Raw genomic sequence first — 23,810 nt, 5'->3', positions numbered from 1 at the left:
TATTTTTGGTGGAACATATACTTTTCAAACTAATAAAATTCAAATGGGACAATAAATTGATACCTTACTATTTAAATTTTATGTTAAATTCTTCATTTTTACCTAAAAATAAACGCATGCCCTTCTTTTAAAAAAAATAAAAAAAATAAAAAATTCTTAAAGTGTTTACTTAAAAAGGTTAAAATTTCTTAAAATATAATGTTTGTTTTGATCCAAACATTAGTCACCTTTTTTATTGAGACAAAAAAGGCAATCAATACCGTGGGTAGGACTGTCCAGGTCTGGTTTGATTTCAAACAATTAGTTTTTAGACTGGATGATTAATAACGGTTTTTAAAAATTCAAATCGAATCAGATCATTTATAAGATGAGACAGGACCAATAGTTAAATCGTTAGTATGTGTTATTTATTTATTTTTTTAAATAATAAAATCATATGTTACTTAATGCATATGATTCTTTAAAATTAACATTCTAAAAGTTACAAACAACAGTAATATATACTCTAAGTAAAAGTCCATAATTATTAACCAACAGTGCTAAAAAATTTTATTTTTTTAAATATATATTTTTAATGATCCGATCCGATTTGAACCATTAAAAAAATTACAAACCGAACCGAAAATAGTCCAATTCAATTTTCAACCATTTTTTAATGGCTTTTACATAGGGACCCAAGGCGACTTAGGAGCCGAGTAAATGGGTATTTTTCTTTTCTTATTATTATTATTTTTTTCCTTTAAGGGCATGGGACCTTAATGAAAAAAGGTGTATAAGCTTATTAAAAAATTATACCCTTAATTTTTAATGTCATTAAAATAAGTAATATTTGATCATACTTAATACACAAATTCATAATATTATTACACAAATTGAAAAGTTAATGCAATTTGGCCCAGTGAAATGACTAAATCACCCTTATAGAGCAGAAGAAAAAAAAATTCTAAAAATTAGAAAAAATTATTCCTAAAAAAAAGAAAAAAACGTAAAAAAAAAAAAAAATCAATTCCCCTCCCCTCCCCCAAAATCTATCTCATGACCTGTAGCCACCACCTTGGCGGGATGCGATGACTATTGTTACTTTCCCGTCGAGTTGCAACGCCTTCCCTCGAACATCTCTGTATAAGTAAATACATTGTTAGCTCCATCACTCAGAGAAAAAAAAAAAGAAAAAAAAAAGGAGAGCACAACCCATACATTTCCTACAAACCCAGCTTCCCATTTTCTGAACAAACTTAAGACCCACTTCAACCAGCAGTACTTTCTCAACCAAAACCCACAAATCAAATCTCCCTCATCCAATTCCCACACTCATTCGCTGCCGCCGTCGATGGCTGACTTAGGCTTGTCTGCCCTCCAATTGTTCGTTGAAATGTCACAGCAAATCGTTTGGCATCCAAAGCGTCAGCCACATAAATCTCACAATGTGATGGCGAGGTTCTCCGGCCCCCTTCTTCTGGATCTCGTTTCAGATCTCGCGCAACTTTTCTGCAATCAAGACACCAGAGAAATCCAACAATGAGAAATATGCTATGTCAAGAAGAGAAGAAGGCGCAAATGGTGCCGTGTTTGAAATTGTTCCTGTTTTTGTTTTCACGTTTTTTGAGAAAAAAAAATGAAAATAATTTTAAAACAGCGTTTAACACAATTAAAGATAAAAAACGAAAATAAAAATGAATTTTTAGTTTAGTGTAAAATAAGAGATAAATGAAAAACCACTTTTAGGGTGCGTTTGAAACTCGTTCTAAAATGATTTTGTTTTCTGTATGAAAATGAAAATGAAAACGTTTTCATTTTCATTTTGAAATTATTTCTGAAAATGCGTTTGGTAGTTTTATTTGATTTTAATTTTAAAAAAAAACTGAAATTGCGTTTGGTGGTTTAATTTTTAAAAACGTGTAATAGTATTTAAAATAATAATATATTAAATAAATAATAATTGAATCCCAAATAAAAACACTAATAATTAATAAAATAATTTAAAGTACATTACAAATAAATAGTTAATAATTTAAAATAAGATAACTTAGTGATTGATTAGTAAAAAAAAATTTACTTAGTGAATAATCTTAGCTTGTATTATTGCCGTATATACGAACCCTACATTTGATCAACTAGATGATCCCTAAAATTAACGATGTGATTACGTTGTCGCCGACCACCCATTTTCGGATGTTTCTGCTTCTTGTGCGTCCATACCCTATTGTTGTCCTTGTTGCCCTTATTGTTCTCCCTCAATATCTTCTAATGGCAAATCGACATCATATTGTCTAAATAGATGATCATCTCGCGCGTGCATCTTAATTAAATTGTGGATCACACAATAAGAAATTGGTATAAGCGATTATCTTGGCATCCAATAATTGGTCATAAGCCTAAGAATTTTAAACCTTGCTTTCAAGACCCCAAAGCACCTCTCTATGCAATTACGTAGTGAAGAGTGATAAATAATTGAATAACTATTGTGGTCTCGTTGGTTGACTACCGTTTCTAAACTGTTGAATATGGTACCTCTAACCATGAAATGGTGCCAAAAAGCCTTGCGTGTTGTTGTAACCAGAATCCACAACGTAATATTTTGGGTTAGGTAGTACCAAGAATCGGTTCTCTGGATCTCTCATAGTCTCAGTTAACACTCTAAAATTAGCAGCTAATCCTTCCCATCCGGTATTGACGTAAGTGAATAGCATATCGAAACTACACGCCGCCATTACATTTTGAGTACACGAATGTCTTCTTCCTTTATAGACTGTCTATCGATGTACAGGTGGGACAACCATTACGTGCGTACCATCTATTGCACCAATACAATCCTATTAAAATACATAAGGTGTGAGTTAGGATTAATTTAAAATTATTTGTCATATTATTAATTTATGAGCAGAGTCAGATTGTACCTTAAACCATAGCCGGTACTTAGGGTTGTGTCGAATCTCTGGGGGGACGATGTTCATATTTGGTGGTTTTGTAACTTCAGGTGCTAATGTAGTCAATGTGATAAGCACGGTAGCAAAATGCCGGTGTACTGTCTCTCCATAATGAGAAAATCTATCTTATATCTCTCTATTGTGGTCTGAGTGAGCAATCGTTCTTAAGAACGTCATTAGTGATTTTTCTATTGATATACTTGAATAAGGCAATAGGTTGCAGTATTGAATTAACTGAACAATTCCTTCGAATGTGTCTCGGTGCATATGACACATTTCGAACAGATTTTTTGGATGTCCATACAATTGTTCTAAAACATATTCTCGTCCAGTTAATGCAGAATTACGACGAAGTTGCCTAGTTGGTCTGTTTGTACACGACATCAGCAATTGGACACAATTTTGTGACTCATCATCATCATCTAACGAGTGAAGAAAGTCAACAATTGTGATATCATCCTCACTATTTGTAGCATCAGAAGATTCAGAATCCATGTTAACCTAAAAAAAGAAACATGACTAGAACTAATCAAACATCCATATAACATTAATTAATCAAATAAAGAACTCCAATTTAACTCAATCCGCCTATGTTCAACAATACTTAAAGAAAAAACACAAGTATCGGAGGAAAAAAATAAAGAAAACAACATAAATAAATAACCCAATAAATTACAGGCTTTGAATCCATGAAAGATGATTATGAGTAGGCATTTTCACAAACATCCTCCTAAAGGAAATGTCAACAGACAATTTCTTTGCTGTCTTATTATACGCATCGTCATCTAAGTACTCCTCATATTCATTCAGTAAATCTATACAGGTTTCAATACTTGTAGTAGGATTCTCTTTTTGAGCCTCGGCTGCTGCCATAGTACGGGTTTGCCTATCAGCTAAATATTATTGAAACAAATCAACTTTTTGAACAGATGTCTCACTGCGTAAGGTAGCACTTTTTGCCAAAGCCTCTATAACATCGTCAACTATAGCATTCTTCTTGCCCTTCTTATTGGATCGAGTAATAGAACCCTGAGACCGTATGTTTTTATTGGCTTCTGCATCCCAGACTTCATCCGAGTCCCCTGTACCCTCCTCTTCCTCTTCTGGTTGCGTGGCAGCCCTTTTTGCCGCATTCAAAACATTGACGACTGTATGTTTATTCATTGACCCCTTTCCAGTAGCAATAGTCCCAACAAAAATCTCTGAAAGTTGGGCAAAGTTGTGTAAACCCTCATTCTTGAATTTCTTAGCATCATGATTTTTCTGACATTATAAATAAAATAATAATAAATACTTGTGTGCAATTTAAAAATACCAATTTAACTATTTCATATCACATAAGATGATTATGATCAAAACTTACCGCCACATACGAATCCCACACTTCTTTTTCAGCCGTCACAGTGTTAGCCTCATAATCCCAACCAAACCCTATTGTTTCAATCAAAGACTAAAACTCTCTCGTACTACGTCTAAGCCTATTCCACTTTGCTTTAAGCTGGTCTAATGTGAAATGCTTACCAAACTTACATGCTATTACATTATTAATTTTCATCCACATTTTTTTTGTCCAAAGTGGACGTATGTAGACCTTTCTTTGACTCCTCGTATATCAGTTCTATATAAAAATCCTCAATTGTAGTAGGTCATTTTGTCTTCTCATCCTTATCACACATCTAAAAGAACAGTTTCATTCAACATTAAAAGAAATCAAAGCAACCATCCTTATCACTTTTTTGCATATTTCCAATTTCACAGCAACCATACACTGATAACTATTCATACATCAAAACAAGTCACTTTTTTCTTGGTGATTTTTTTTGGTTTATTTGGGTTTATGAAAATGTTTTTTTTTTTTTTTTTGGGTGAAAGTGAAGCAAGGAATCAATCTCACCTATGGTTCATTGATCAGGAATGTCACCAAATGCATAAACAACAAAAAGGGGTCCAAAATCAAATGCAAAAACATTTCTAAACCACAGAATACACACAAAAACACACATATTTCAAACATTCAGCATACATCGTTAACTCATGCCTATAAAAAATACTCATGAATGTCACCACTAGCATAAACAATAATTTTGGATCCAAAACCAAATAGAAATAGAGAAATATACCCCAAAACACACATAAAAATCCTAGAACACACTCCTCAATCCCACATAAACCACAACACGTAGCATAAACATAAAAAAACCAGAACACCAGAACACAAGGCCTCTGTTTGTGTGTGTATGCGAATATCTCATATGCTTCTATTTGATCAAGCAGACAGAATGTAAAGAAAGATGATACATTATATATATATATATATATGCAATACTATATACACAAATTTATTCACATATGATCTAGTATGTCTGCAACTATTTCAACGCAAGGCATTTCACGGGCCTTATGCTCAAATTAATATAGTTAATATAATATAAACCCTAGAACACACACATATTAGCAAAATAAAAAAAAAAACACCCAACCGGCCTTAAACCTAAACATAAGCAAAGTTCCATTCAGCAATACTCCAACCTAAGTATCAACCTCATACAATGGCCACTATTTCATCCAACCATCAGTGATAACAATAACCACCCAACCGGCAATGCTCATATAAACATATCACACACATAAACCCCAGAATACACACATATCAGCAAAATGAAGAAAAAAACACCCAACCGGCACACAACCTAAACATAAGCAAATCAGAACCTCTAAAAATCACTAAAAACCATAAGCAATACTCCAACCTAAACAGATGTCTCGACATACAACCTGAACCACTAAAAACCATCCAACCTCATATACTTAGCAAATTATCAGTAAATCATAAAAAATACCAACCTAAAGTGACAATAACCAGATTAGGGGCATACCTTGGCTGATTTGGGGGAGTTGGGGCGGCGCAGAGTCGGTTGATTTGGGGGAGTACGGGCGGCGCAGAGAATCGAAGATCTCTTCAAACTCTAACTAAAAACCCATATCAGAGAAGAGAGACCGGAGCAGATTGGGTGAGAAGAGCATAGAGCAGATCGGGCGAGAAGAGAACGAAGCTGATCGGGCGAGAAGAGAACGAAGCTGATCGGACGAGACGATAACGGAGCTGATCGGGTGAGAGGAGAACGGAGTAGATCGGGTGAGAAAAGAACATAGCTGATCGGGCGAGAAGAGAACGGAGCTGATCGGGGTGAGAGGAGAACAGAGCTGATCGGGCGAGAGGAGAACGGAGCAAATCGGGCGAGAAGAGAACAGAGTTGATCAGGCGAGAAGAGAACGGAGCTGATCGCCTGAAGTACTGCGTCGAGACCGGTAAAGGGCAGAAAACGAAGAAGAGAGAAAATGGAAATAGAGAAAATGAAAACGAGTTTAATTCGTTTTCAGAAAAGTGATAGTTTTTGGGAAAAATACAAAAACGTTTTTGTTTTCAATTTTGGTAAAGTGTTGGGCCAAACACTTTCTTTCTACCGGTTTCAATTTTTTATCCTCAGAAAACGTGAAAAATGTTTTCGAAAATGAAAACAAACAGGTAGTCATTTTTTATTTTTTGTTTTCGTTTTCTCCTCTCTCGAGCAGAGAGAGATACATTAATGAGTTTTTTATACTAAAAATAATCTATCGATAAAACTACTAAACGCATTTTTAAAAATAATTTATGTCAATAATTTCTGTCTGAGATTAAAAATATTTTTATTTTTATTTTTATATAAAAAATAAAATTATTTTAGAACGAATTCTAAAGAGAGATATTTTTTTTTGTTTTTTGTTCCTTTGTTTTTACTCTTTTATTATTATTATTTAATTTTAGGGTATTTTAGGCATTTCAGGTCAAATTCAGGAAAAATTCCCCCGAGAAAAAGGGGAAGAAATTGGGAAAACAGTTGAGTATGAATGGCGGATTAGTGAGTGGGTGGTATTTGAATGAAGGAGCGAGTGAAGAAGAAGAGTGTCATTTGATCTTTTTAAAATTTCTCAACTAATAATAATTATAGTATTACGAGAAGAAGAAGAGGAGGAGGAAGAATACTAAAGATTAGATTATTAGGGCTTCTTTTACAAGTGTTTTTGTTTTGTTTTGTTTTGATTTGAAGTTAAGAAGAAGAAGAAGAAGATGACGTTAGCAGCGGCACTAGGCGTGTCTCTTCGATCCTTCAACTCCGCTTCTTCCTTCCCTTTTATCCACTGCTCTGCTCTCTTCACTCGCCAGGTATCACTATATATTATATATTATATATATACATATACATACGTATATACATATATACATATAATATATCACTCTAAAACTCTCTCCGATTTCAACAACAACAACTCTGGCAAGTAATCGCCTCTTCTCTGATCGATATATGTGAATTTTTGAAATTTTATTTGTGTAATAAACTGTGCTTCATCTGAATTTTTCTTGGTATCGATATTTGATGATTAAATGCTAGTGTATGTATACGAATTTCTTGAGTGCAAAAGCAATCTCTTTTTTTAGCAAGTGAAATTTGATGTTGAACATCGCAATTTTCAAGAATTCTATAAAAGTGTCCGTGCTTTGTTTTTGTTTAGCTTATTAGTCCAAGATCCTAAAACTACCATCGTCTTCATCTCCATTTTGTCTGAAATGTTCTCGTTATGATCTTAATTGCATATAATTATTAGTCGTAATTGGATACAAGCTTAGATGCTCATATTATTTTAGGAAAAGGTGATATACATGTATTTATAGATATATGTACGCATACAAAAGTTAAGTATGGTTAATTTCTATGCAAAATGAGTATGCGCTTGAGCTATCTCTTGGCAGTGGGGTTCGTTGCCCAAATCTTGTTATTCATCTTGTATATATATGCGTGTGTGTATATGTATAATGTTGCAGGCATGGATTCATTAACAAGTGAATGTGGGATTGCGTGGCAGATAACAATGGACGCCAAGAGTGTTGCTTCTCAGCTAAAAAGTTCTGGTCTTTTACGTACCCAAGGCCTTATTGGTGGGAAATGGACAGACGCATATGATGGGAAAACTATAGAGGTCTGGCAGATATGTTTTTTGACTTTCTTTGAGCCCGATGGGCTACTTCATGGTTTTTCTTTATCTTAATTGCCTAATTATTACTTGTTTTTAGACACTGAAATTGTTAATATGAAAGGTTTTCTAAGTTATTGTTTGTTGTTACTATTGTAATTTGTTTAAGTCCATCTTAGCTATATCTTATGCAGTTTTCGTCATTGCTGTATGCTTGTTTGCTTTCTTGTTTAGGATTTTGATTAGTGTCCGTCATCTTCTCATCTGCTATTTTGATTTTGATTTGTTGCAATATTTACAATGGCAATTGGTAGCTGAAAATAAAAGGCCAGCTCTTCTGGATTGAGGAAATTGGCCATAAGTCTATTATTCACTGCTTTTTTAAAATTAATTTATATGGTAAATCAATTATTTACCGTGTAAATCATTAGCCTTCTCCAGTCGATTCGTGTCCCATCTCCATCTCCCCCTAGGGAAATCCATTATTTAATGTGTAGTAAATCAACGGATTTATCCAAATCATCCACTATAGATTTACAAAAGCTTGATCTTTTCCTTTTTGTTTCCTTCACCATTCTGTCTCTCTGCATGCCACTTTGGGTCTCAGGTTTTTTTTGTTTTGTTTTGTTTTAATTTGTTCCAAACATAATTCCTGTGTCTTTTCATGGGCAATGGCAGGTTCGCAATCCAGCAACCGGTGAAGTTATAGCAGATGTTTCGTGCATGGGCCAGAAGGAAACAAATGATGCAATATCTTCGGCATACAATGCATATAATTGTAAGGGACTTTTTATTGATTAACACAGTCATTACACCATTGTCCTGCTTTCGCATGTCATGTCTAAAGAAAATTGATGCTCATCTCAATCTATTGTCCACAAGGCTAGGATACTCACAGATTCTTTCAGATTACTCAAAAAACTATCAAGGGTAATTTAATTTGTTTACCCATAAGACCTTCACTTCTCACAATTTTTAAGTTGAGTCAAAGTGTATACTACAAGTCTACAATTTCTTTTATTAGCAATGTGTTGTAGTATTAGGTATAGGATGACTCTAGTTCTGTACAAAGTGCTGTAATGTGTGTACCTCTAACCTAAAAGATAAAACAAAAAAACTAGGGTATGTTTGGTTTGAGAATTCTCATGGTTTGAACCTGACCCTAGTTTAGGTTCAAACCAGTGTTTGTTTATAAAAAGTAAAAAGTGGTTTGAACTCAACCCTACAGAACCAATGTTTGGTTTAAAAAGAAAAAAAAATCAAGGTTTGATTCCTGATGTGATGATTTAACTCTGCTTAAGCCTAAAAAATAAAAACCAACTCTCCCTGTGGTTTTGGCTGGGGTTCAAAGCACACATGGTTCAAGCCCAAAGACTCACAGTTTGAACTCCAAGTTCAAATCCCACAATTCAAAACCCACACGGTTCAAACAACCCTAGTTTGAACCTTCAAACCAAACGTCACATAGATTAGAAATGTTTTCACCCCAGTCATTCTCTTTTATTATGTGGTCATTTAATTCTTGGTATTGAACCATTGTATGAGAGATCAAGAGTGGCAATGTGATGCAGGGGCAAGAGGGGCGCACGAATGTAGATAGTGGAATAGAGATAAACAAGAGAAGAAATGTTAGAAGAATGTAAGAATCAGGGGAAGGGAGAGAAAATCAATGGACAGAATAAATCTGATATTTTATACCATTGAAATCTTGAAATGTTAAAATTTCTGAATCCTATTTATTGGATAGGCAATCTTAACTTTGTTAGAAAATTAAGATTTCCAAGTAGTATAAATCTCTATCACTAACTAATAATCCAATTTGACAAGTTATCATTCTACTGTACACTTCATAGAGCTCAAATACAAGTTAGGTTCTTGAATGATATCTATTTCCTTGAAGTGAAATTAGTTTGTTACGCAGTATGGCTTTTTCTTGCTAAAAAAATGAAATGGGAATATATTGACCTAAAAGAATGTATTTTTCTCATACTTTTGGAATTGCCAATGTGAGCTAAATGGTAAGGAACTTTTAAGCAATGTCACCAATTCATTAGAATAATAATTTAAACTTTGAATCAGATCTTTGATTTATTTTGTGAACAAAATTCTTCTTTTGTTTAATTAAGAATGATCTTGTAATATTTGTTTATTCATTTCAATATTTATTTCTTGTAGCTTGGAGCAAACTTACTGCTACCGAGAGGAGCAAATCTCTGAGGAAATGGTATGGTTGCAGGTCCACAATTTTGTATCCTATGTTACTAATTCATTCATTTTCTTTGACATTGTAAATGCTTTAACATTTGTAGCTCTAAAGATTGACAACAATATACCGAAGCAACTGTGATCAGTCTTTGACTTTTGAAGTCGATACTTTTTGGGTGTGCACAACTCAAGTCATGACTTGGGTTGTGTATGTGAGAGAAAAACACTATAACAAAAAAGTTGAATTTGAATTTATAGGAGAGAAAACACTGTAGCAATATGACTTGAGTCATGAAATGAACAAGGCCTTATTGCATGGTCTCCTTGTTGGGCCCAAAACTTGTTCGGTTTGGGTCCTATATTTAACTATTGTAATTGGTTTAATATTTGGATATTAATTTCGTCATAGATATTTGGTGGATAAAAATTATCTTATGTTGTTCGGTTTTTTTTTTTCTTTTCTGATTAAAAGACATGAAAGGCGGCTTGTAGTTGTTTCCTATATAATGATACCTCTTTTCTTGGCAATTGAAACATTTGATAGAAGATAGTAAGTGTCTCATAGTTTTCTGCTACAATACTATCTATTCCTTCTTTCTTAAAGTGCAAACTTCTTTCTTGCTCTGTTTGCACTTGGGAATTACAAGGAAAAGTCAGAACTGTCGATTTGCTTTTTAAAATTAGACAGTGTATAGTTTTTTATTTGTATTCGTATAATGGTTAAAGAAAATCTCAACATTGTTGCATTCGGATGTCGAGAAGTTTCACAATCTCACCATATTTTTATCCTGTCCCTTGTTTCAAGGTACGATCTACTAGTTGCCCATAAGGAAGAGCTTGGACAACTCATAACCTTGGAGCAAGGAAAGCCTTTAAAAGAAGCCTTGGGTGAGGTATCCATCTAAAGTATTGAATTAAAATATAGAGTATCTTAAATATCACGTGATATTCACATACTCTATCTTCCAGATCAGCTACGGAGCTGGTTTCCTTGAGTTCTTTTCTGAGGAGGCAAAACGTATATATGGTGATATAATTCCACCAGCTCTTGCTGATAGGCGGCTATTTGTTTTGAAGCAGGTATTTTGATATTGTATATTTTTGACGTTTGAACTCTCTAATAATCAATAAGTGCAAGTTTACTTACTCATCAACAGTTATTTGCTAAGCAATGTATGTATGCGTGCAGAAGAAACGTATACATAAAAAAAAAAAAAGAAATTGCCATATGGATGTATGACATTGTTTGCAGAGTCGAGTTGTCCTAGAATAGCTTATATTTTACTGTGTTGGGTACTGGTCCTGATGTTCTACCAAACTATTTGAAGGCTGAGGTTTCAAATATGTCATCAATATTCATGTCAAAGTTGCGGGATAGATATGAATCAGTATGATTGATTTAGATTGATTTTTTTTTGCCCTCTAAAAAAGAGTAGCGCTGGAACATGGAAACATAAAGTAAGAGAAGAAAACAAGGATCACAATAATAGTCGAAGAAATATGGCCACGTATGAAGAAAATTATAATTGCTACGAAGGTGATTGCCAGCTTGGGAAAATATATAGATTTCAAATTTCAAATTGATTGCTCAACAAGACTGGAGCGAAGTACTCTCTCTCTCTCTCTCTCGCGTTCATTTCTTCTTGCGGCTGTTTTGAGCTAGGTGCTAACACTTTATTTTCTTTGTTCCTCGCTAGCTTTGTCTGTTGTTTCTAAGGACTTCTAGTCCTTTCTGGTTTTTTCGTATTAACTTCTTTTAAGTTGTTTGTTAAGTGAAATATATATGCACTTCCATTTATTGATTCAATTTTTATAAAGGTTAGAAACAACTATAATTTTTACCAGATTGGTATTTTTTTCTGTGTGATAGCTCTTTCTAGATGTTTTGTTTTTCTTTTTTGGCCTTCCAGAGGATTCCTTATCCTGTTTTCCCTTGTATTTGATTCATCTATCTAGAGAGTTTTCTTCTAAAAAAAAAAAAAAGTTTTTTTTTTGTCATTAATTTTAGGTGAGAATAGTTAATGAACCTTTAGTTTTTTTTCTCCTTAGAGTTTATTTTCTTATTAATTGACTACAAAATCTACTAAAAACTCTTGAGAGAATAATAAATTAATACAAAAATAAAATCTAAAAAATTTTATATTGATGCCTCCAAAAAATTCAACAAACTGAATACAAACATGCCTAACACGTGCTTCCAACTAGCAAGTTAGAAAGAGAAGAATGAAAAGTAGAAATTGGTCTACTCAAAAGGCTAGAAAATCTTCTTTACCGGGTTAACTTTGTCTCCTTTGCCTTTGATGTTTTCGGTTAAGTGCAAGCACCCAGAGTTGAAATGAACTCTTGTGGAACAGATCACATTGAAAATTTCATTTGCTTCAAAAGAATGAACGTGATATTAGCTATTTCTTTATTAGTCCCTGCATTCTTTGCAAGTCTCCATACAAGAAATGATCGTCATTACTAGTTAACGACAACTGAATGTGTTTTGTTGACTGCCCTTCTGGTGGAGTTATCATTTTCTTTTTTTTAATAACCTAGGGTATCTTGACCCCTTTGAGCACCTGACTAATCTCTAACTCTAAGGGTGTGTGTAAACTCTTCTATCCAAACACACCGGGACAAACTGAGGGAGGTACCCCAAGGGGACTCGAACCCAAGACCTCCCACTTGTAAGGTGAGGTCATGACTATTCCTGTTTTGCAGCCTGTAGGTGTCGTCGGTGCAATTACACCATGGAATTTTCCGCTGGCAATGATTACTCGAAAGGTTTGAATATGATGTATTAAAATGTAGATTTTTCATAAATAAAGCATGAGTTTTCAGTGCATGACCTTTGTTTTCAAATTGATGTTCTCTTTCTCACTTTGATAGGTTGGTCCAGCTCTTGCTTGTGGCTGTACCGTGGTCATAAAACCATCTGAATTAACACCCCTTACAGCCTTAGCAGCAGCTGAGCTCTCTCTTCAAGCTGGAATACCGCCGGTAATTTCATCACAAACATGCTAATTGGTTTTTGGCCTTGTTGTTTAAATTGAAATAGTCCTTTCTGAAGAGGTTTCTACATTATGCTAGTAATCTTTTGTCTGTTATCGTCATTGTTGGGACTTGAGAGTTATATTATAGTACTACTAGCTTAAAGGGTTCTTCTCTGAAAATGTTTGTAATCACATTTTTTTCTGGTCAATCAATTAGAAGCAAATGCACATGTAAGAAGCTCCAACAGCTAAGGTTTGTGATAGTGAATAAAGTCCTTAGTCCAAGCAAGGGAACACATCTAGAAAGAGCTATGACACACGGAGAAAACACCAATTTAATGACCTATCACATCCCTCCAACTATGAACAATAAGTAAAATGGAGTCTTTGAAGGCTCTGTCTGTAGAAGTCCATAAGGCGGCTGAAAACTTAGCTTTCTCAAAGAAATTTGGGACTTCCCTTTCTTTATCTTTGAATATCCTTGAATTACTTTCCATGCTGATCCTTCTAAACATTGAGATCATTGTGCATTTCCTAGGTACTTTTGCCATTTTATTAGACCCAAAGTCCGTAGTGTTTTCCATCATAAATGAATTAGAATGAGCAGGGAAAGCCCACACAAAACCCGCTTCCTGCAACAACTTCTCCCATTACCTTCTAGCCACCTTACAGTGCAACTGTGAAAGAAAATATGATAAATAGTTTCCTCAATCCCCTTTACACTAGACACATCAGGAGGGAGAGACAACCAACTGAGCTTTCTTCCTTTGTACCCTGTCACAAGTATTTAATTTTCTAAGAAAAACCAGCCAAGTGAAAACCTTTATTTGATGGGGAACACTAGATATCCAAATAAAGTTAGAAGGTTCAAACATTGGAAACTTCATCTTCATTTTATCAAAAAAAATCAACAAGTGACACTTGAATAATGGACTTCGGATACGTTATCCAGATTTGAGTAGATTTTTAAGAAAAGAGAATTCCAATTGGTTGTATGTCTTTTATTTTTCCTTTTCTTCTCTTTGTCCTGCATTTGTTTTTTTGCATTCTTTCCTTCCTTTTAGCCTTTGAAAGAAAAGGAGGGAGGATATTCTATGATGCACATTATCTCAGATTTAGTTCGTGTACGGATGGCACCGCAGAAGTAGAATATTGTTATGTCAATAATTTAGTAACTTTGTTTCTTCAAGTATTTTGTGTGCTCTTGTTATACATTAATAATGTGTATATATATTTGATGACTCATAGCTGATGTATAAATATTAATACATGTCATGCTCCTTAAGGACTTCTAATTCTGTTCTCGTATTTGTTGGTGGCTGTGTTTCTTGATCCAAGAAAAAATAGACTGTCTTCTTGCCTGAAGAACATTGATCTTTATTTATTTTTTTGATAATTTCTTTATAATATTGTGTTTTAGATAATGAAATTTGATTCCTCGGCTTTCTGTTTTATGACACAGGGCGTTGTCAATGTTGTTATGGGAAATGCTCCTGATATCGGGAATGCTTTGCTTGCAAGTCCACAGGTTTGGTACCCTTCGTGCATAGCCCATCCTCTTTTCATGCTGCGGTTGCTTATTTGTGTTCTTGTTTGTTCATCCAATCAGGTAAGGAAGATCACCTTCACAGGCTCAACTGCAGTTGGAAAAAAATTAATGGCAGGTGCCGCTGGGACTGTTAAAAAGGTAAGCCAAGGGCGTACTGTTAATAAACATCTAGAGTAATGAAGCTTTAGAAATCGTTGATTTGGCTATATTAGGGAAATGGCTAATTCTCCTTGGAGCAAGACTCTTTTTGGCATGAAAGAGAAAGCCCCACATGAAGAGGAAAAATGCGGTCATATGTCATTGTCATAGGCTGGAGTTGGTTTTTTATGAAACAGGTTTCAATAGGTTTTTCCGCTAAGATATCTTTCTGTTTTGGCCCAGAAAGCCAATGGTTATACTATGGTCTTAGCAGAAGATCGGTTGTTGATGTTTACATTTTTTGGCTTTATCATCTCTTTTGTTTGGAGTAAAATAGTTATACTTTTATGAGGGTATTTTTCAGACTTCTTCTTCTCCTCCTCTCTCTCTCTCTCTCTCTTTTCTTTTCTTTTTTTTTTGGCGGAATCTTTAAGTTGGAAGAATGTTTTTCAAATGGTTCTTTTTGTTTTGATATCCCTTCTGATCTGGATTATGGGAGATACCTCATTCTCCTTTCACTTATTGTTGTCTTCGTGTGTGTGTAATAAGAAAATGAAATTCTCATTTCTTAATACACACACACACACACACACAGATATATATGTAAACAGATCCCAAAAACCTAAGGATTCAACGTATTTTCAGTTCTGTTTTGTAGTTTTCTTTAGCTGAGCTTTGTATTTTTATATTGTTTTAGACTTTTTATTTCTGCTTTAGATGGATTTCTCATCCATCCTGAAACTTTTGTACTCTTTTTTGATCAATGAAGTTTCCTGTTGTCAAGAAAAAAAAAGTAGTTAATACCCTTTGTTTCTCGAATTTTTTTAGGTGTCTCTGGAACTTGGTGGCAATGCACCTTGCATAGTTTTTGACGATGCAGATGTGGACGTGGCAGTAAAAGGAGCAGTAAGTTAAAGTCTTTGTTTAAATATGTTGCATTTTGTTCCCTCCAGCTTTTACACTCCCTTCTCTTTTATTATTATTATTACTGGTGTTGTTGTTGTTGTTGTTGTTATTATTATTATTATTATTATCATCATCATTGTCATCATCATCATTATTATTCTTATTATCTGCAGTTTTTTTTCCCCTCTCCTTTTTGGTTGATCATTTGATTAGTATTAGGATATGTTTGTTTCACAACTCAAGTTAAGAGAGAAAAATACTAGCAAAAGGTTTAATTTGAATTTTTGTGAGAGAAAACACCGTAACAATAGAACTTGAGTTGTGAAAAGAACAAGGCTTTAATTGCTCCGTGGAAGGTTGATTTTGGAGCCAAGTTAATACTGCATTAATTCAGATAACTTGGTTATCATTCCAATATTGTTAACTTGTTTATTTAAAAGACAGCTATTGTTAGTTAGTAAAGTTAACAATTATGAGAAGGCGAACTTCTCAGCTTCCTTGTAGGCGTCAACGAATAAATTATTCAAAAGTTTTACTTTGAAATTTTCTTTAGTTTATCTGTCCATTTGTTTTTTTTTGTTTTTTGTTTTGTTTTGTTTTGTTTTTGTTTTGTTTTTTTTGTTTGTTTTTGTTTTGTTTTGTTTTTTTATTTTTATTTTTTATAAATTGTTGTCTGAGGATATGCTGTCCTCTATACTTTGTGTTTGATTCACTAATAAATAAAAGGAGTTTTTCTTTTAAAAAAAAGGTAAGGTTTACAGTTTATCGACCATGGACATACTGTGGGCTAACGGATTTATTTCGGTGACCATGGATATACTATGTTGGGGTAAAACTGTTCGGATAAGCATCTTTAATTTGAACGCAAGCTTGAAACCTCAAATCTTAGAAAGTTACAAAGGTGCTTGGTCATGGGCGCCTGCCGAATCTGAGGGAGAAGATGATGACATGGAAAATTCAAAGGAAGAGGCCAACGGGTTCCAAACACGTGGAGGAACACTAGAAAAGATCATAATCGAGGACAATCGGGAAATGGGAGAATGATAAGGGTCGCGCTTTGATAGAATAATCTTATTTTGAGTGCGATACCGAAGATTTGGCGGTTCAAATACCGATGGAGAAGTCATGTGATGGTTCTCCATATAAGAGGAAGGTGACTAGCAATAGATACAACGTGTTAAATTGGTGGGAGGATGAGGGGGAGGAATCGGGAGTGGAACGGTCGGTGGAAAGCTATTGGGTCGACAATGGATCAGTCTATGAGAATGTGCCTCAGACTAAAAGTTATAGAAACTGTAGAGCCCATTCGGAACTAACTAGGGCAATAAAGCCTAGCGAGCGAGACAAGGCTTTATGATTGTCCTAGTTCTTCTAATTCCAAAAACCCTAGGAAGGTTTGGGCCTGTAATTATGAGCCCGTCCATTCTAAAACATATATGGAAGCCAAACATCAAACAACAGGAGAAGGGATGCTTTTGTGGCCAAGAGAAGAGGATTTATAGTGGGGCAGATTTTTCATGGGGATTCCAACAAAATTCGGGCAATAATCAACCTCGTATGCCTTCTCTTAATTTTGACGCAGAGACCAAAGGGAAAAAGGACCAAACTGTAGAAATCAAGAATCACTACTTTAGCAATAAAAATGTCCTCCCAAGCACGAACCGGTCCACGTAATTCTTGGTCTACCCCTCCCTCTCCTAGTATTAGGTATAAGAATGTCCTCCCAAGCACGAACCGGTGCTTCTAGCGGTCTACGTTGGACATGCCCGAACCACCTCAAGCGGCCTTCGCGCACCTTATCTTTTATTGGTGCTACACCTACTTTACTACGAATAACTTCAGTCCTTATGCGATCCATTCTCATATGGCCACTCATCCATCTTAACGTACGTATTTCTGTCACACTCATCTTAGATATATGTTGTCGAAGGAGACGATTATGACCAAATAATTTAAGACATAGCCAATATGCAACAACTGAGGATCTCATTTTGCATTGTGGAACAGGTAATGGTCCTCTGAAAATTAACGGTCGAACAATTTCAATTTTAATCTCTGGAACGTCCATTGTCTCAAGATTGTTGGAGGTTCTTGCGGAGGACTTCTGGAAATTGCTCGAGAAGCATTGAATCAGACTTTTCTACAGTACACAAAGTTAAAAATGAAAGGTCCTTAGGAGGGTCTCATGCATCCGATGCTGGAAGTTCCATGTCCAGGGAATAGAATACATCTCGGCCTCGTCAACGTAAAAAATAATGAAAAGACTCAAGGATGCTATATTGGAGGCATGATTCTTAGAAGATTTGCAAACATCAATGGAGAAGATGATGAGGTGCCAAATTGGGAAGTGTGTGTTCGGGGGGAGGGGAGGAGGATTTTAATGTGGCTAGGTTTATTGGGAACTATCATTGGAGTCAAGGAGCACCGTAAGTATGAGGAATTTAGATCATTTTATTGTTATCAAACTCTCAATTTATTTGGTCCAACTTTCGGGAGAGAACGATGAGAAGTAGAATTAATAGGTTTTTGGGTTTATTGGGTTGTTGTATATATTGCTTACATCTGCTGTAATATTTAGATTGATGAATATAATTCCTCTTTTTAATATACGACAAGGATGCCTGGTTCGGTGGTGGATGTTTTGGAAAGAATGACGGTGGTGGTTGTTTTGGAAAGAATGATGATGGCTTGGGATGTTGTGCCAAGAGCCAAGAAGTAAGGAGAAGGGTGGTCTAGGGATTGGGAATTTGAAGAAGAAGAATTTAGCTTTGTTAGGGAAATGGCTTTAGAGATTCCCTTTGGAACAAAATTGTTTGTGGGCTAAAGTTTTCAGGAGTAAATATGGGCTGAAACCGAATGGTTGGGATTCGAACCTAGTGACTAGGGGATCATTTAGGAATCCATGGAAATTCATCTCTCAGGGGCTGGTTTCTTTCCTTCAAAACACAAAATTTGAGAGCTGGGAATGGGTTTAAAATATTGTTTTGGAAAGACAAGTGGTGTGATAATGAGTCTTTAGAAATTTTGTTCCCTCGTCTATTTAGAATTTCAGCATGTCCTAATGCTTTCGTCCCACAAATTCGTTCACAATCTGAGAACGAGGATCCGAACTGGAATCTTGGTTTTAGAAGAGGTCTTAATGGTTGGGAAGCATAGGATTATTCTCTTCTTCAATTAATCAATTCTTCCCCTTTTCAGCCTTCTAGGCCTGATCAAAGAATTTGGTTGTGTGATCCTGAGGGTTTTTCATGTCGTTCTTTTTCTCTTTTTCTTTTCAATTCATATGGAGATCTTGTGTCCCCCCATAGAATTAAAGTCTTCGCTTGGTTGGTTGCACTTGGGAAATTGAATACTTGTGATTTGGTGCATAAGAGAAACCCCCATAGGTTTCTATCCCCTTCTTGGGGTGTTCTTTGCAGAGGTAGTGACGAGTCCATAGACCATCTATTGTTACATTGCCCGGTGGCAAGGTCGGTTTGGCAGAGTTTATTATTTGAATTCAGTTTTTCCTGGGTTTTTTCAGCTCATTGCAGTTTGGTTTTGAAGGAAGATTTGGCAGGCTTAAAATTGAATAAGTTGGGTAAAGTGCTGTGGAACAGCTTGGTGCTGTCAGTTTTATGGACTCTATGGCCGGGGAGAAACTCCAGAATTTTTGATGAAAGGGAGATGGACATCACAGACTTATTTGAGAAAGCAAAGTTTACAGTCTCTTTGTGGGCGTCGACTGATAAAGCCTTTAAGGGTTTTCCTTTCTCTTTGATTGATATGAATTGGAAAGATGTGATAGGCTTTTAATTTGTTGTATTGCTAGGTATTAAGTTTTATTTTTGTCTAGCAGTGAGGATACCTTATCCTCCTTTCGTGTAATTGTTGACTGTTATTATTGGTTTTATAAATAAATTCTTTTTTCTTATAAAAAAAAAATGTTCAACAGTAAAATATTTTCATCAAGCTCTTGGAATCTTTGTTTTAAATGACCCTTTGTTCTAAGTAAGGCATTTGTGGTTTTATTTTTCATTTCAGGAGTATTGTCCATTTGGTATTATTAGTTCAGGGGTATTTCAGTAAATCATGTGATGAACCGTTAAATTATTTTGCAGCTTGCAGCAAAATTTCGCAATACTGGACAAACATGTGTTTGTGCAAACAGGATCCTGGTGCAAGAAGGTAGATGAGCTTCATGCTTATTATATGGTTTAAAAACTTCTCTAATCAGTTCTTTCTTTTCCCTTTTCTGCTAAACGAATACTTTCAATAATTAGGAAAAGCGCCCCAAATCAGATAGAAACACACCCTGGTGGCTCAAACTGGCTCCAAAATGAAATAGAACCAAAATTAAGAATCAGGACGCGACTTGAATTTGTCTTATTGATTCATTTTTCTGTTTTCATTCAAGGCTAATTGTGTTTATCTTTTTAAAGTTTAGTTCTTTTTCTTTCAAGTTAACATACTTTCTTGTGCAGGTATCTATGAAAAGTTTGCTAATGCGTTTTCAAAAGCTGTCCAAAATCTGCAAGTTGGAGATGGTTTTAGTGATGGTGTGGCCCAAGTAAGCATATGCATTTTGTGTTAGATTTCTTGGTCGTCCTTTCAGTTATCTAAATTATGTACATTGTACAAATTGTTTCTAGTATGTGAAAATCAATGTTGGTCCACCTCTTTTACGTGTTAAGCTTTTGGGAAAATGGTACTTTAACTTGGTATTCAAGTTAAAATCACCCTACAAGTGCAGATCTTCTTAGAAGGCTCTTTTGTTGAGGTTTAAGTTAAAAGTGACATGTATCATGATTGCCATTCAATGTTTGAGCATATGCCTTTCCAATTTATCTTTTTTCTAGGCTCTAGCCCATGTCAGGACCGTTTTGAAGAGTTAGCTTAATCAGTGTTGGCGTACCGCCTAACTCCTAAATCCTAATAACCCAATCTTTTATGACATGATTTTTCTAACTACACTAGTTGTAGTGCTTATGATACTTTTTTTTATTTTGTTGATAACTTGTTCTTTTTTGTCCTTCAATAGGCAGTCATTTAACATCAATTATTATATTCTTAGCCTAAATAATTAATTTGCTCTCAGGGTCCTCTCATAAATGAAGCTGCAGTACAAAAGGTTTGTTTTGCTTTCTGAATTTTGCTCTCTTTGATCTGTCCAATCGCTTTATTTGTTGACTCACACTTTGGCATTTTCAATTATAGGTAGAATCTTTTATCCAAGATGCTACCTCAAAGGTTAGTTTCTGGCATTTCATTTGGATGTGGTTGCTAGTATAGTAATTTTTATTTTTTATTTTTTTTCCTTTCTTTCTTTCTTTCTTTTTTAACTGTTCTTGTGGCTATTTATTTATATTTGTATGATTTCCCAGTACCTAGCATTTACACCCAACCATAAGTTAAATACAACTCGTCTGTCTGTATTTCTTGCATTTGGTCAAAAGGTACTATCTGGTTAACAAGTTGTTTAACTTTCTTCTCATTGTTATCGTGTTCCTTGTAGGGAGCCAAAGTTATACTTGGAGGGAGAAGGCACAGTCTAGGAATGACTTTTTACGAACCGACGGTTATCAGTGATGTCAATAATGACATGCTTATATCAAGGTAATTTATTCAAGTTTTTGCTATGCCAATTACCATATGCATTCACTGTTCGTAACCTAGCCAAAGCACCTTCCTAAAAGCAATCCCAAACGGATCAATTGCCGAACATGTGTGTGTTTTTTATTTTTATTTTATTTTTCTTTTTCCTTGAATGAACTTATAAATGGAGGTCAAGGTTTTTTCAAATTAGCACCATTTTTATCTTTCGAGCTTTTCATCCTTAGTAATGGATATGTACCAACTAGCTTGTAGGTCGATGCCCTAATGTGTGATTTATAAATGTTTGTCACAATTTACTCCGCATTTTTGCTGCCAAATTTTTCTCTGCTTATTTCCCGTGGAGAAAGAGTGCTTTTCCACCACTTTTTTATGACTTGGTTTCCTAGCATTACTTTTATTGAATGCTTTTTGGTATTATATTCTGTGGTCTAGTTGTGCTTGACTCAGCATATTCCTTCGGTTCTATAAATTATGTTCTCTGACCCTTTACACACTTGCCATTTTGGTTTGGTTCAGAGAGGAAGTATTTGGACCTGTAGCGCCCCTTTTGCGGTTCAAAACTGAGGAGGATGCCATCCGCATTGCCAATGACACCACAGCAGGTATATTTGTTCTGTCTGAACAGAAACTATACAGAAAATTGAGATTATTGCATCTGTAAAACCAAGTTCTGTCTAATGAAGTGAACCATGTCTGATACTCATATACAGGGTTAGCTGCTTACATATTTACAAACAATATTCAACGATCATGGCGTGTCTCTGAGGCCCTCGAATATGGACTTGTTGGTGTTAACGAAGGGCTAATTTCAACTGAGGTGAGTTTCATGTAATTGCGTCCACTAACAAACTGCTTTTTCATTTGTTCTTTTAATGTCAATCACTAAGTTTTCGTATCATATTACTATGTAGGTGGCTCCATTTGGAGGTGTCAAACAGTCGGGGCTTGGACGAGAAGGTTCTAAATACGGAATGGATGAATATTTGGAAGTAAGTATACTTAAATCCTTTCTTGAAAAAGTAGTAGTGAACTTAATTTCGGGGGAAATTATCAATAGCTTCCCCTATATTTTTTTTTGTTTTTTTTTTAATTAGGGATACCTTCCTATTTCAAGAAATTACTAAAAAGCCCTTCAAATTTGAAATTTTATTCAAATTCCTCCCCTTTGTCAAAATTGGTTTTGCGTCATTGTCCTCATCTTCCCTTACTAAGCATTCCCCAGGCTGGTAACACACTGAGAGATCAAGAAAGCATGTATATTTTTGAATAAAAGAGTTTATTTCATACTCATATAATGGTTTTTGGACAGAGATGTTTTGTTGTATCTCAATGTTTTGTGTGGATAAATCTGAAAAATTGAGTAATTTTCCTCAATCTGACCAATTAGGGGGATAGATTTGGAGGAGTTTCAAATTCGTATGGTTTTTTGTAATATCTAAGTACAACATGTGGGGGGAAAAAAGAACAAAACACAAGGATATTTTTGACTAGTTCCCTAATTCTGAAAGTTACATTAGGCATTTGGCTTTTCTCCTGGATGTGTAAAATTAGTTGCTTTTCATACCAGATCAAATACGTATGCTTGGGGAACATGAACAGTAGTTGATGTGCAAGGTTTTCCATTGCACCAAATTGAAGCTTTTACTCTAAGTTTGAGCATGAGCATCCGAGAAAACTCGAGTTTCCGCTTCTCTCGAGAGGTAGCGGTTGGGAATGCGATTTCCGGTGTGCAGCATGCATGACAACCAAGTCCTCGCAATGTGTCATCTTAATAAGCGGGGTCTTGGATAAGAGTTTGATTATCGTATGAAATTTCCTGTTGTGTTTATTTTGTTGTTGCTTTATAAAAGCACACGTCGTTTTGATCTAAAACTTGCTGGTATGGATGTGTTTTACCTGTGATGCTGGTCCTTCTGCTCTCTGTCAATGATAAGAGTTTATTTATAGCCTTTACATTTAGCTGTTTCTACTTAAAATAATTCTGCAACGTCATCCATACCAGCTCGGCCTGAAAACATTCTCAATTAGAGGTTAGGAAGTTACTTGAAATGTTTAAAGATTCTAATGAAAATAAAATAAAGAGTTGTTTTCTTTGGATGGTTTTGTAGTATATTCTTGTCTGTCATAGTATTTTAGAGCTTTCAAGGGTGTGTTGTCTGTTTTGATGAGTGAACCAAAAGAAAAAAGAAATGGAAAATAGGGTTAGGGAGGGGGAATCTAACCCTTTTGATTTTGTGAAAATATATGATTAGTTCTTAAACGTACCTCAGAGTAGAGCAGAAGTCTTATTTTGACCCCTGTTTTGAAATTAAGAGTAGCAATTATTTTTCGAATAAAACAGGAGAAAAAAAAAAAGTAGTCAATAGTATTTAACTTTCTACCAATTTTCCTACCACTTATTTCGAAATTTCTTGTTTTGAACTCGTTTCAAAATGATTTTGTTTTTAGAAAATAGAAATGAAAATATTTTCAATCTCAAATAGAAATCATTTTTAAAAATGT

The 23,810-nt window shown here is 34.9% G+C and overlaps 1 protein-coding gene across 1 annotated transcript; it reads left to right on the top strand.

Annotated features, from left to right (window-relative positions):
* Positions 1–6,815: 6,815 nt before the first annotated feature.
* On the top strand, positions 6,816–23,261 carry LOC21402189 (succinate-semialdehyde dehydrogenase, mitochondrial). The gene is made up of 20 exons (XM_024163037.1): positions 6,816–7,131; positions 7,830–7,943; positions 8,616–8,715; positions 10,113–10,161; positions 10,948–11,035; positions 11,112–11,222; positions 12,849–12,911; positions 13,017–13,127; positions 14,583–14,648; positions 14,730–14,807; positions 15,636–15,713; positions 19,814–19,880; positions 20,177–20,262; positions 20,791–20,823; positions 20,910–20,942; positions 21,208–21,308; positions 21,825–21,910; positions 22,019–22,125; positions 22,220–22,297; positions 22,876–23,261. Exons 1-20 carry the CDS (start codon positions 7,036–7,038, stop codon positions 22,912–22,914), a joined length of 1,584 nt encoding a protein of 527 aa, XP_024018805.1. The 5' UTR covers positions 6,816–7,035; the 3' UTR covers positions 22,915–23,261.
* Positions 23,262–23,810: the final 549 nt, after the last annotated feature.

Source organism: Morus notabilis, unplaced genomic scaffold (assembly GCF_000414095.1).
Source record: "Morus notabilis unplaced genomic scaffold, ASM41409v2 Scaffold666, whole genome shotgun sequence".
Lineage (NCBI taxonomy): Eukaryota > Viridiplantae > Streptophyta > Magnoliopsida > Rosales > Moraceae > Morus > Morus notabilis.
This window is presented reverse-complemented; position numbering and strand designations above follow the sequence as displayed.